The sequence below is a fragment of the Paramacrobiotus metropolitanus genome, unplaced genomic scaffold (genome assembly GCF_019649055.1).
Source record: "Paramacrobiotus metropolitanus isolate TYO unplaced genomic scaffold, Prichtersi_v1.0 Parri_scaffold0000001, whole genome shotgun sequence".
Classification (NCBI taxonomy): Eukaryota; Metazoa; Tardigrada; class Eutardigrada; order Parachela; family Macrobiotidae; genus Paramacrobiotus; species Paramacrobiotus metropolitanus.
The window spans coordinates 2,639,106-2,654,257 of NW_026570221.1; the positions used below are offsets into that span (position 1 = coordinate 2,639,106).

Genomic DNA, 15,152 nt, shown 5'->3' on the forward strand with positions numbered 1-15,152 from the left:
CATGACTTCCAAGTTTTACCGACAGCAATAATGTTTTACAAGAAATTTTAAATTTTTTACCGCCTGGAACCTTGAGCAGCTTTGTGGTTTTCCCATCTACCGGTAGTCATCGAAAGTTTTTAGTTTTCTGGAAAAGCGTTGTGAAAAATTTATTTTGTTTCGTACTTGGAATTAGGAAAGAAAAGAATTTCTAATCTGATAAAATTTGGTGCTTTACGAAGAGTGAGCAGGAAGACTGAGAAGAAAATCAAAAACTGTCAGGGTAAAACACATGGCAAGGTGCGGAAAACCTCAGACCGTTTTCTTGGCAGTTCTTATTCCTTTAATTGTAGTTAAGTACAGTTATATTTTATTTCAGTACGTTAATAAAGGACGTTTCTAAAAAATGGTTGATAAGGGTTACAAGCGTTCATGCCATTGCCTTAGGGAAACTTACTTTTGGTAGGGAAACTTACTTTTGGTACGCGCTTTGTATAATGTATGTGCCGTTAATACGGCACGTTAATGTATGTGCCGTTAATGTATGTGCCGACGGGCTTGGCTACTCGAAACTAAATCAATCAATCAATCAATCAATGATGTTGGTACGCCAGATAACGACGCTACAAAATTTTTGCTAATGTTACCATTAATTTTTTTTGTGTTCGAATCAACATGTTTAGTTTAGGTTTAGTTGTATGTACTGTACAGCCTATGACGCGAACAGCCAATGATGCGCATGTAAACTGAATGAATCAGTATTCTGTCAAATCATTCTTAATGACAAAATAAAGAAACAAAAACGAAAGCTACAGAAAATCTTCTGTCTATCACCTGAATAATTGGATGGGTCAGTATGAATAAAAACTGAAAAGTACAAGTAAAAAAATTTGGCTTGTTTTATGTATTTTATTTAAACTTTGAAAAAATTCTCGAAAATAATTTCAGGTAATTAATTTTTGTTTATTTACAAAGTAGTTACATTTTTGAAAGTTCATTTATTTAAATTAAATTTCAAGTTTGTTGTATCAGACGTCACTGTGTTGTTATGTGTACTGACAGTTCGCAATACAGCGTTAGTGCATCGTGTGTATGGTGCGTGGGTTAGTAGCGGTGGCGTCGGCCGCTAAAGGTCAACAGGGTGCTCCGTGCAAGAGCATCCATGCGATACAAAGAACTGCTTCGGCTGAGGTAACCAGAGAAGCTAGCACTGCGAGGTGCAACTGGACCATAGAGGCCCCAAATTCGAGGAATGGCCCTCCAATTCCCAACGTCTCAAGACCCCGGATTCACCCAAGAAGCAAGCACCTTCCAACCATAGAAGTGTTCTGCTCTCACAAATTGTCAATAAACAGCCCCCTCCAATTCAAAAATATCTCATTTTTCTAAAGAAGTAGCATACTACTGTAGTTTTCTAAAAAAAGTATTTTCATCTGCCATCGTCAAGGGGGCGTGGCCAGACAACAATTAAAATTGCACATATTATCACATACTTGATACTGTGTAATACAGTGCAGTACTGTACAAGTTATTCGTAATTATTATGTTTACTTTTTAGTTTTTACTGCAGCACGGTGGACTTTTACAGCTGTCGAGGAGTGATGTAAAAGAGCCAAACTTGCAGCGGCTTGTGCCACTGCTGCCCGAGTACACATTTTCGAAAATTTTTTATCGATTAGGCTTGTAAACAATAAACCGTGCAGAAAAACTTTTTTCTACTTATGAGCAGATACGTGCTGTACTTCCTAACAAATTTTCGAAATGTGCACTCAGGAAGCAAAGGCACGAGCTGCCGCAAGTTGGCTTCTTTTAATTTTATATCACTACAGGACAGCCGCAAAATTCCAAGTTGTTGCAGTAAAAAGATGCCATAATAATACTTACGAATAACTTGTACTGCACTGCATTACACAGTATGTGACAGTATTTAAACGTTTTATTGTTGTCTGGCCACACCCCCTTGACGATGGCAGATGAACATATTTTTTTATCATACTTCAATATATACTACCTTTTTACAAAAAATGAAAAATTTTTGATTTCGGAGGGGGTTGGTAAGGTGCTTGCTGAGCAGGTTACTTTTCGAACGGTTCGCAGAATACCTGCACTGATACGTAATTTCGCACCGGACCGGACTTAAACAATTTGTTGCACATTTGAAAACGAATTTTACTTTTTTGAAAGTCTTGGTTCAGTGTAGAACAATCTGCATGTATTCGTACATGTACATGTACATGTGTATCGAAGTGCTTTGTGTGTCAAAGCCGAGGAAAATCAGCCCATTATAAGATTTTTAACACTCTTGTTAGCGTCTAAATCTTACGTATGTACAGATACAGTATAGAGTATCTTACGTAGCCGTGCGTAACCAGAGTAATACGTTAACACAGCAGGAACAGCTTATTTTCCGGTCAATCTACGACCTTTTCAATCTGCAAATAGCGTTATCAATGTGTTATTAATAAGAGAACGCACATTGGGAACATGGTCACACTAATCAGCTGCATGCTGATGTGTAATAATGCCGCAGTGTTCATGCAGTTTAACGTCAGGTATGTAAAATAATATTTTTGGATATCACTTTGTACTCGTATCTGTAATTTTCTTAAAATTTTGTATTTAATTTATTTAATTTTACTGAAACTGATTTCCCTTTTACGTATATCAATTTTGTCACTTTAATTCTATAACGTAACTTTACTCCAAATTTCGATATACTGTAGCTCTGCTCCACATTAATTTGGTGTATAATTCTATTAATTTTTATATATTAATTTAATTACTTTTTCGTATATTACTTTAATTTTATTTTATTATAACGTCACTAAAAATTTGTGCGGTGATAATTATATTAAGTGCGTCATTCAGTCTTCTGTTCTACCCGCCAACGCGATTCACAAGCACAATATTATTTATCTACATAATACATATAAGTGTGTATTGATTGATAGTCTGACATTTCTCATCGGTCAGGAAGTTCTCAGTGCCATAAAAAAATTTTCAGAAAAATATGTCAAGCGTTAAAAAAGTAATCTGTTGGAAATTTGGGACAGTTTACAACTGGATCGTAGGAGAAACTGCCGCCTCCAGCAAAACGCACGCTTATTAGCAAAAGTTCAAATCATTATCTGAGCGGTTTTCTCTGGCTGTTACGTATTGCCTCTATGTCGAATTTTCCCATGGTTGTGTCACTGTGATGGCTTTTATAAGCCGCTTTCAAAATATGTAGATGGGATTAAGTATGGAATTAATTTTATATATTAAATCAATCTCTGAAAGATGTACTAAAGATATAGCACGATTTAATCCGGGAATTTCGACAAGTAGAACGTAAAACATATTAATAAACCGGCAAATATATATGTATTCAAGACAAACCCAACCGGAAATCTTGAACCGGTTGCACCGATTTATCTTAACATCATTGACCTGCAAAAGATGAAACAACCGGAAAAGCGTTTTATCCGCAGCGCAGCGCGGAAGAACGCACCGGCGCCCGCTAATCATAATTAGCGGTCGGTACGGCGGAGCGCGAAAGAGCCTAGCCTGATTTCCACACGCTGAGGTGCAGCCGGCAGTCTTTCTATTAGTTACACTCAATCTTCAACTCCCCGCAGGGAGTTGCAACTCCGTGGAGCTAATTGGCCCCGCCTTGCGGCTTGATTGGTCGCTGTACTCATCAGAGTTGCAACTACGGTCTACGGCGTAGACCAGCTAAATAGCTGGTGTAGCTTCACCGTGGACGCACCCCGACCAAACTAACTTGAATTTCAACTTTTGATGCCATAGAAAGGCACAAATTTATTTCGTGCATTTCCATAAAACGAAGTTCATTATAGCTATTCAAAAAAAGTAAAACTTTTCAAAAGTAAATTTTTTGTTTCTTTCATCCTATCGCGGATATACGTTGTCATAAGAAAACAGTTTTAAAATGTATGTAATAAAATTTCCTCAGAACAACTTAAAATTTTGCGTATCTTATTCCGTAAAAGAACAACTCCGGACGCGCAAAGCTCTGGAAATCTCTCTCAATCTTCGTTTTTAACTTGAACTGGGAGACGTTTTCTTATTCGCTGCTTTAAACACTCCCCCTCTCCACGGGGTTGCCAGCCCGTGCAGGGAGTGGAAGATTGAGTGAGACTATTGACTTACTCCGCAGCAGCAGCAAAGTGGCAAAGCATGTAATGCTTCCGGTGAGGATCAAATAAGCCAACATGTTGTTTCCGGTGGATCGATGGCAGACATTATGTCTTCGCTCGGCATGTCCGGCTGCTCCTTCCCATTTAACCGGTCCTATTTAATTCTCGTTAGAGCATGTACCCGTTTCCGCTGCCGATTACGTCGCAGCCAAAGAAGACCCATTTCTCTCCGCATTGTCATCCTCCATCCTGGGTTACTGGTGCGCGACTAATTGAATTTCGCCGTACGTAAAATTGACATATAAGTTGGGATAGCCGTCTCTGCGCTGATTAACTCGTAAAAAATCATCCAGCACATTTCCGGTACTCCAAGCGTATTCTCCATAATTACCGAACAGGGAAATAACCGCGTGTTTTATTGCCATTGTATGTAGTTGAAGGAAACCCGGCGTGTTTCCTGTTTTCCTGGTACAACGTAGAACTGTCGTCCTGTGTTGCTACAGGGAATTTGCCAGGCTTTGATTGCCACGTTGGCGGAGAGTGTGTGTGTGGGCTGGAGGGAGGCTGGTCGATATAACGAGATAGGCATTTGATGGAGAGACGCGCTGCTCTGAACCGACTGTCACGTCCAACAACAATCACCATATTTCTGATCAACAGCGCAACACTGCAATCTCAGTAGCCGGCATAACACGAGTTAATTTCCCCTTCGCTGTTAAGTAGCGTGCACATCAGTTCGTTTCCTGCTTGTTATTCCGTGGGAATACTCCGTTACAGTCATTTGAGCCGACAATAATCCCGGTCGGTGCAGCGACGCGCGCCGCTGCGATATTTCCAGTCGTGTTTGTTATTTTTACATTAATTTTTTTTATATTTTGATCATGGACCTTACGGAAGAAGAAGCGGTATTCTACGCCAGCCTGAACTGTACGATGAATAGTTCGACGGAAGTGCTGATGTTCCTGAACCAGAGTGATCCCGGCTACCTGGTCCAGAGATACAACTACATCAGTATCTTGCTGATTTTAGCCGGGTTTGGTGTGGTGCTGAATGCCAGTATGATTGCGTTCCTGCTGAAAAATGCCATGTACCGGCATTCGGCGCTGAGCGTTCTGGTGAGTAAACAAACAGTTTTCCTTGGAATATGCAGACAGTAAAGTAAATATCAGGTGGCGGGAAAAAATGCGCTTTTAGTCTGGCATACAATAATTATGCGGTATGGATTGATTGACGTGTGTCTATGTAAGAGAAAATTGGATAAATATTTGTACAGTTAAACCATCCAGTCATCCGTTATAATTTTCTCGAATAAACTGGAGTGCCGGACAACAAGTTTGCAAATAAACTGCACATACGCGCTTCTGCTGCCGTTTTATGCCAGCATATTAAAACTGGAATTTTTATCAGTGTCTATCAGCTCAGGCCTGTTGTTATGTTAATTGGCTATTGCCAGAGTAAAAATAAAAATATATTGATACAGCAGACTGTGCACTACCCGGTACCTTCTCAGCTTCGTCCTTCTGGCCCATAGGCCTCGATATTACCACTATCCGTACGTAGTAGCCACTACACTACAATAGTTTACGAAATGACCGATTCACAACTACAAACAAATTACAAAATTATAAACTTAGTAAAAAATAATATTTAAACGAATGTATCTGTTTTCAGTATTTGGAGAGCACCAGCCAATAGCCATGCCAAATGCTTGAAACGTCGTATCGTACTTAGCGTAACCTCTATTTAATTTGTATTTTTCGCTGTTCCTTCACCCAGCCCATTTGAAATCTTGCTTGTAGGTGTAGAAAACGTGCTGCAGGGCAAGGCAACATCCTGTAGTGCAGGTGTACCTATCAGGTGTTGCTATATCCGGTTTCGGTTGAGGTTAACGGCGATAGATACCACAATATGACCCAGCGTAAACCTTTTTTCATAAAGGTTCTGAATGGAATGTTTTTCATTTTTTCAAAAAAAAAAATAAACTTTTTTTAAAGATAGAGTATTGCAAAAATGACCATTCAGAGGGATCTTCATTTGAGGTGGGCTTCTAAAGCAGAATCTGTCAACAAATCAAACACATGCGGTGTTAAAAAAAATAAAATTCTAATCATTATTGTGGATACAGACACAGCTATAAGTTATAGTAGCGCACTTTACAGATCTGTACTAACCGGCTTGTACTCGTACAATGTGGAATTATAAATAATTATGAAGTCTAAATTCTTTATTGCAATGGTACGCAAAAAACCACCTCTCCATTGCACCCCAGTGAAAGAGCTTTATTCGCATGGAACTTGTTCCAGTTATATAGAATTGATTTTATTTTTTACTTTTTTACCCGCCGATTTCCATTTGCTTTGATTGTTAATTGCAGAAACATTTCGAAGTATATTGAACGTCAATCAATGGCGTTTCGTCAGCAGCTTTTGCGACCAGTGACCACTGGGCAGTACATTCATTAGACATTTAAACGTTGAATTTTTTTTTAAATCGTAATTTAAACATTATTGGCAGTAGGTATTCCATGAAGATGTCATAGAGCTGGTATTAATAATTAATATGTAATGGGAAGAATGTGGGCGCGTTTAGAATTGCAGTGGGCTAGGTCATTGATACGATCATAAAATTATTAGCATCATGTGTCATGGGTGTGTATTACCATTGCTGTCAAAATTTAATGTCAATCATCCCCGTTCAACCCATAAAAGTGAATTATTCAAGCGTGCGAACTACAGTACAAAACGATTCTAACGACTTTGCTTGCTTAAACGACCTTTAAATTTAAAATCATTGCAATTAGTACCCCTTCCAAGAATCACTGCCGAGTTATGCACCCAAGGAATTCTGTACATGCTTTATTTAGCTGCAATTTCGTCAGCCCTGATAGGCTGATCTTTACACACACCGCTACTACCGCAATTTTTTTTACCGTACTGTATCTGTACGCTAATTAGCGTATAATTAGAATGGTAAATAGGTGCTAAATTGTCTGTATTTTTTTTCGGCAGTTACTACAGCTGTTTGTGGCTAATCTGCTGGTCTCGGTATTCTGTCTCCTGGCCGACGGGATCTGGAACATCACCGTGCAGTGGCTGGGCGGGGATTTTCTCTGCCGCATCATCAAGTTCTTCCAGATGTTCAGGTGCGTCTTAACTCTTTCAACACCATCACACCACACACGCTCCGTTGGACAATACAGTGCTGCGTGTGGATGTTGACTTCCGGGTCGTGCATGTGTGCAGTGCGGTGCAGCTGGCGCGGTTTAATGAGCGGGTGGTATTGACTACACCGAGGGTGCTGGTTCGCGCAGCGGGAGACCGCTCGGGCCTTTCTGCGGCACGGTGGGAATTCGCTGTAGAGTATAGACGGTACAGTATATTAATGGCGGCCGTTTGGGGAGGGTGCGTGCCCATTGTGCGCCCGGTCCCGTCTGGAGGCGTTGCTAATGGTAATCGGGCAGACAAACGCTCCGCAGGTGGGCCGTGCACGCTAAGTATCGGCATTTATCATTTTAACGCGCTTTACACTTCGTTTTTATGGTATCCGTTGCAAGATCAACATCGAGACTCGACGGGGAAATGTTTACTACGTTTATGAAGAACTACATGAAGGAACAGCAGATTAATTTCTTAGAAATCAGATTTTTGAAGAATTTAAAAGTTTTTAAGCAGTTAAGGAAAAATCTACCAAAGGCGCACAAAATAAAAAAAAGCCATTCAAATTCAAAGCGATAATATAAAAACTGCTACCGCTATTAATTTTGGCTAGTTCAGCAGAAATTTTTGTATCTCGAAGCGATAACATTTAGTTGGATTCGAAACCGCAACAAATATGCACTTGGAAAATTTTTTTTAAAAATTAGAGCACGGATTCGGTTTAAAAGTCATATACAAATTATTTTAAAAAATCATTTCAAAATATTATTTTTGGAAAGCACAGAAGAAAATTAGAAACTACTTTGAAAATCTCAAAATTCTCAACACCACGAAAATTATATGATAACCTAAATAAGTGCACTTTTTTGCCAATTTCAGTAAATCTTTTGTAAGATGTTTTCTTTCGGTCTGCCATACAAAATCTATTAAAAAGCATACAGAAAATGCTTTTAAAAACTGAATCGGAAGAAAAGAAACAAACAGAAAATGAATTGTCAACCTGAAAACGTAAAGAAAGACCTGAAAAAATAAAGCGATCTAAATGACGCAGCATAAACAAGGTTGTAATAAAACAAATCATTGACGATCGTTTTGACTGATGCGCAGTATGCTAAACACCGGTAAATTAACCATAATTCAGTCAATGCGATGACATTTTGCTAATCTTTCCAAGACAATGAGGAAGTCGCCGTCCGTGTTAGCTTAATGAAATCATACACGATTTATCCAAACAAACCCATTTTTTTCTGTCAAACGCATTAAGACAATCTGCAGTTAAGCAATTCCACCGAGACGCCGACTTAGCCCCAAAACGGGATAAACGGCGCTTATCCCGGCACCAACGCAGCAATTAGTCGGCCGGCAAATCCCTTGCGGCCAGTACACTTACGCACACACACGCAGCGTATACATTTCGTTAAGTGCTGTTGGCCTTTACAAACGTAACGGGCGATCAAATGCGCTGCACGGATTCTTACAGTTTATACGCCACCACCTTAATCCTCACCGGGATGAGCATTGAGACCTGCATTACCGTGACCTTTCCGCTGAGTAAATCCAATAAGTCGGAGAGTCAATCGCGGGTGAAAGTCATCAGCGGATTTGCCTGGCTGGCCGCGTCGCTGTGCAGTGTGCCGCAGGTAAATTAATTATCGTTCAATAATATATTACTTTGTATATTGCAACACCAACCCGGTGTGTGTCTGTGCGTCATCCCTTCCCCTACTGTTCGGAAAGATTTTCGGAATTAAAGATTAGCGGGGTAAAGGTTACGTCAGGTGGTGGAGTACAGCTACTGGCGGTGCTTTTAAAACTGCGGGAAAAAAATCTGGAACAATTTAAAAGTGACGTCAAAACGGTTAATCTTTGATGAAGATAGAGGAAGCTTGGTGCGTCGATGTTTTCCGCAAAATATTTTCTAACGGTCTGCTCTACCGTACTATTCTGATTTGACACACGAATCTTTCGCTTTGTTGATGAACACATGAAAAAAACCTTTTAAAAAATTTAATCCCATTAAATTACTGTTCAGATAGGTACGCACAAGTACAGTAAAAATCTAAAAAAATTTGAATAAAATAGAGTTTTAATTCACATGGTAATTTGCGTTAATCATGTAGCCGCGCGCTACAAGGCGGAAAATTCTGTAACACAAAACAAGTTGCGGAAATATTTTTTTATGCAAAAAACATCGATACACACACGAAAAAAAATGGTTTATCGTAAATTCTTATATTATTAAATTAAATTTTCGAGTAACTGACAGCCGACAAACCGGTTTTTTTGATTAGGATCATGTTCATATGTTATCGAGTAGTGTGACGTCGTATTTTGAGTATTCTGATTGCTTGAACGGTTTTCGATGTACATACGCTGATGATATGTCGCAAAGCGGCAATTTGGCTGACACAAATTATGGCTAATGTTCGGCTTTTACGCAAAAATGTCTATTCTCAAGGAATGCGTTGTTGCAGAAGTGTAGTAACGTGTCCAGTAACGATCAGGATTCAACGAAGAAACATACCGAAAAAGTACACATTTAACGTCGACTATAATTGCAGGCGGTGATCTTCCACACGGAACGCGCACCGATTTGCGCCAAATTCTACCAGTGTGTTACGCACGGTTTCTATTCGAGTACCGATCAAGAGCTGGCCTACACCATGGCCACGTTAATCGTCATGTGCTTGGTGCCGCTGTGCATTATTATCATCTGCTATCTGGTCATCTCCGTGGCCATCACCCACGAATCGCAGATTGCGGCCGGGAATCTCGGTAAGCACTCAATAATTGCAACCGGTAGCACTCCCTTGCGATTTCCGGCGGAGATTCCGGGATGTGTTAAATACCGGCATCAAGGGCCATTCACTGTGAATGAGGGGCCATTGACGACCAAGGTGGAGATTAGCGCGTTTTGCGGGTTGTTATATAATTATGGGTGCAAAAGAGATTCGCGCGTTGAGAACACGTATTGACGTCAGATTAATCTTAAATGTACTGAGCAGTGAGCGCACCTAAAACGTTTACGGGATTTAATTATTATTCAGGCGTAAAATAGCACTCGAAACTTCGCAGACCGTAGCAAAATCTAACAAAGCATTAGTGATATTAAACGTAATAAAATTAGTGCTACTCAAATTATAACGGTAAAATAAGTATTAAAATAAAAATAAGTCTAAAAACTATCCTGGTTAAATCAGCATTTCCGGTTAATGATCGTTATGATTATATAGTAAAAAAACTGGCTAATGGATTTTTTTTTGGAGAACTCGTACGCTTGTTAAGCCGAATGAAATTTTACAGGAATGAAATTTTACTTCCTATTGGTTAGCAAAATAATTTAAATTAACGGCTGTTTGCTTAATATCTTGGCGAATAGCTAGCAGATGCAGTTCTTGCAGTAACCAGATTCTGACTTATGAAATACTTTTATTGATTTTTTTGTGTAGATTCTGGCACTAATTCGCGAATGTGTATGTGTTACCTAGAAGAGATCAGCATCTCCATGTCCAGCATGCAAAACACGGCGATGCTGCGGCCGGCCAGTTCGGGCCAGGGAAAACGTCTATACCGCAAGACCCGGCAAATCTCCTTGTGGATGACTTTCATCACGGCTGCTAGCTTCGTTATCTGCTGGGGTGAGTTTTAATAACAGCCATATATAGCCACATCAGCACAATAACACTTCACTACGGCGTAATGATCAAAATAATACTCTTTTTGCCTGGATTAATACTACCACCGAAAATGACCCCCGCGTGTAATTCCTTGGGGATTAATTCACCCGTAAACAACACCGTGTCTGATTGTGTGCTCATGCATTACAGTGCCGTACTATGTCGGAATGCTGGGGTATTTATTCCAGTGGAGCATTTCCAGTCAGACGCTGACTATTATTTTTTGTCTAGGTAAGTGCTGAGCTTAATGATAATAAAACAAATAGCAACAAATATGTATGTCAAATAAAGTTAACATAAACTGACAGCATAATAAAAAATAAACTTAATTAAACACAATAATATGTTTCATTAAAAATATTTTCCTACACTTATTTATTATTTTAAAATGTCTAAATTTTCGCAATATTTTTAATATTTAAAAAAAATATGAATATACATATAAAAAATACAAAAAACAAAAATATCTACAAATATGTATATAAATAAATTGAAAATAAACTGACAGCATAATAAAAAATAAATTTAATTAAACACAATAATATGTTTCATTAAAAATATTTTCCTGCACTTATTTATTATTTTAAAATGTCTAAATTTTCGCAATATTTTTAATATTTAAATCCGTTCCGTTTGCGAATAACAGTTGATCTCTAAGCAAAACGGAATTGATTTTTTAAATTAAAAAATTGTTGCAGTTCGACGTTTGATATTTTCTGTGACATTTTAGGTATGAGTTTTTCTGTTGTCAACCCCATAATTTTCGGAGGATTTTTATTAACCCGCCATTCCACCTGGAGAAATAAACAGTGGGATTACACCATAAAGAGACCTTTTGTATTCTCTTCCAATGTTTTCAAGAGAGCGTGTATCACATTTTAAATGATTTTTTTAATTTATTGCTTAGCATAGCTTGACCTGTACATCCCGTGCGCAAACCGTTTGTGCTACAGCTGTCTGTGAATAATTTGGTGGCGACGATTACGACAAATTATTTGATGCTTGACCGTTCTTTTCTAGATGCACAGCTCGCCGAATCCGACACAGTTTATGTATATAAAATAATTTATGTAAAAAGAGCTGGAACGCGGAAGAAAAGAGAGTAAATTTTATTTGTCGTCAGCCGGCTTTTTTAATCATGAGAAAGAAAACAGCATCAGAAATTTAGCATCTTACTCACGTTCTCACAATCGGGCTTCGTTTAAGGAGGACAACTCAACACACACGCACAGAAAATTTAATGACCAGAACCCAACATAACAAAATCCTCTGCGTCTTTCAATCCCGAACGATGACATCAAGCGGCAGCGATATATTAATTAAATTTTACCTTGATGTAATTCCTGCACCCACAATTAATTAATAATATTATGATTTTCAGCAATGCGGTGATCAGCTTTTGTACGAGTACGTCAATATGCTCGCTGCCCTATGCGTGCAATTTCTTCATTACCGCGTAATGTTATTGCGCATTTGTACGGTACGAGTGTATGGATTTACCTAGCTTAAAAGAAATATATTTTATGATACAGAAGAAGAAGAAATTTGCTGCAGTGAACGATGGCACACGAGTGTTAAAAACTTTTGGAATGGCCCTCGTGCACCAGCCCATCTAACCAAAAAACAGATAAACAACAACAAAACAAACAACCTCCGCCAAAATGCCTGCTTTCTACACAAATCAGATACTCGAATTCCAGCGTGATTCCAGACTGCGTAAACTGAGGTCATGTTAACTAATCATTATTGCCATAAGTATGCAATAAGCCGCTGAGATTCGAAAACTGGGAAAATATGAGAAGTTGAGGGATCGATACATTGTACAGCCTTTTGCTTTCGAAACTATGGGATCCTGTGGACCAAGCACTAGTGGTTTTATCTCGGATCTGGCCAAACGTATTCGGGAGCAGACTGGAGAAACTATGGGATCCTGTGGACCTTTTGCTTTCGAAACTATGGGATCCTGTGGACCAAGCACTAGTGGTTTTATCTCGGATCTGGCCAAACGTATTCGGGAGCAGACTGGAGAAAGCCGTGCGAAGCAGTTTTTGTTGCAGCGTTGCAGTTTAGAAATACAACGGGGCAACGCTGCCTGTGTTCTTGGTACAGTCGAGTGCAGTCGCAATCTCGATGAACTGTTTTTGCTTTTCTAGAGGTTTACTTTCCTACTAGTATGCACTGCAATACATGGATATCGCAGGAATTACAAAATCACGCCATTCATTATTGCGCTTTTTTCACTGTATAACGTCGTTCAGCTTTGGTGCTGTATCGGAATTTGGTTTCACAAGGAACACACGATAGAAATACAGTATAATGAATGCGTGATATCCAGGGCCACCCACAAGAAAAAGTGTAGTTTATTAAGATTGCTCTGTGGCTAAGAATGTAGGATCAGAAAAAGCGGGAAACTGGTGAAAATATTGTTAAGTGGTCATTCTTTGTACGTAGCATATCAGACAGTTTCCTTCGTGCATCCTAAATGTATTCCGTTAATTTTCGTAGGCTTCTTAGATCTTTTTAGATGTTCCTAGAACTTACTATAGCCAGAAGGACTGGGAACGGACTGTGCAACGGTCGACTACGTCATCACTGTCGCATACAGAAAGCACTGCTGGGCTAATGCTTACCATAGTCCCACAGACTTTGTTGTCTTTTTTAATACATATTCTGAAGTTTTTTCTCCTCAAAAGCTTTCTGATATTTTTGACAGATTATATTGAATATAGAAACCTTAATTTCGGGAGCTAAAAATAGGAGAGAAGAGAACTCTGCTGAAAAAACTGACCAAAACCGTGAAAAACGCGCATCTGTCACCGTGGCAGCCGCCCTCCCGTGTATACGACAGTGATGACGTCAAACGGTTGGTTACCAGTCCTTCTCACACTATAGTAACAGATAATGCTTTTTTATTATCAACTTGTACAAGCCAATGCCATTTACGTTAAAACTTTAAATACCCAATAATCAGAACAAGAAAAATAACTCTTCTAACTCTCGAGAACACCCGACCGTCCCCAGGACAGAAGCCGCGTTTCCGCGCTGAATTTCCACACTTATACGTTGCCACAAATAATGAACAGCGCGCGCTTCTCCCGTTTGTTCTTTGATACGCCGGCCGACTTCATTGATGAACTGGTGGGTACTTTCGCTACAACTACCCATAGTTTCGAATGCCACTGGCTGGAAAAAATGCCGATCAGTGAGTTCGGAATATAGGTTCCGCTTCCGCACTTCCGCGTCTTCAGCAGCCGATCCCGCTGCTTCTGAACAGCCAGCTATATACGAAGTAGCGAATGTGTCACAAACTGTTACATCCCATATCAGAGGGAGGCCATTTCTCCATGGGAAGAGTGATAAGCCGTCTGGCCGCTTCCCGTCCAGTCTGCACAGTCCGGGAGGCTCCAAGATTGACGGCACCTTTGCTGATCCCAGGCTACGCTGAATCACGCTATTCAGACTCGCATGCCTCCTGAACCTTCCTTGGCTTTTGACGCACGACAATCCATGTAAGCCGCATGTATCAACCATTTCACCACACCGACATTTATGCTCTTTACAAATAGGCGCCCCCATCCGCAAAGCAACAGCGATCCGCAGACCGGCATCGTCCAGCAGTGTGCCAAGGCTGGCGACCGGCAATGCAAACAACCAGGCACTGGCATCCTTAGCAGAGGCAGCCAACAGACGAGCAGAGGCAATAACGTCGGCGCTTTCTTTTAAGGCTTCCAGTTTCCCGGCAGTCAGCATATCCGACCACAAGCGTTGGTTGCTCCGGTCTTCCACCGCAGGTGCACTCTTTCCTGTACGTTCTTCCCAGCACAGCTCTACGTCAGACCGCTCGTCGGGGCAATCTTCGGGCACAATAGTGCGTACTAGCTATAGTAACTACTTGGATGTTCTTATGTAATGGCACAGGTTTACTTACGCTTTCTTTAATTTCTGATGTGATCTAACCAGAGCCACCATTTAGCAAGCTGTTCGTCTTCGGTGCGCCTTCGAGAACACCCGGCTGTTGCCTCGTATGGAAACCGAAAGCCTACACCGAACGCAACAAGTTCCATTTCGCTGTACATTGTACTTGCAGTACGCCGTCAATGCGGGAACAGTTTGTTGATCGTTAAATTCAGCTAAGGGTAGTGACCCGGATAAATACCACCAAACGCGTGTACATGCACACCAACTTTCGTTTCGCGCACTGA

General features: G+C 40.1%; 1 protein-coding gene across 2 annotated transcripts; it reads left to right on the top strand.

The window, feature by feature from the left end:
* The first annotated feature begins 4,769 nt into the window (after nt 1-4,769).
* On the top strand, nt 4,770-11,987 carry LOC129602764 (gonadotropin-releasing hormone receptor-like). Of its 2 annotated transcripts, none has more exons than XM_055501911.1 (7): nt 4,770-5,233; nt 7,127-7,260; nt 8,754-8,913; nt 9,835-10,048; nt 10,723-10,911; nt 11,101-11,181; nt 11,681-11,987. In XM_055501911.1, exons 1-7 carry the CDS (start codon nt 5,000-5,002, stop codon nt 11,830-11,832), a joined length of 1,164 nt encoding a protein of 387 aa, XP_055357886.1. In that variant the 5' UTR covers nt 4,770-4,999; the 3' UTR covers nt 11,833-11,987. The 2 variants fall into 2 exon arrangements, with proteins under 2 accessions (XP_055357886.1, XP_055357894.1); XM_055501919.1 differs by having other exon boundaries at nt 10,762-10,911.
* The last annotated feature ends 3,165 nt before the right edge of the window (nt 11,988-15,152 follow it).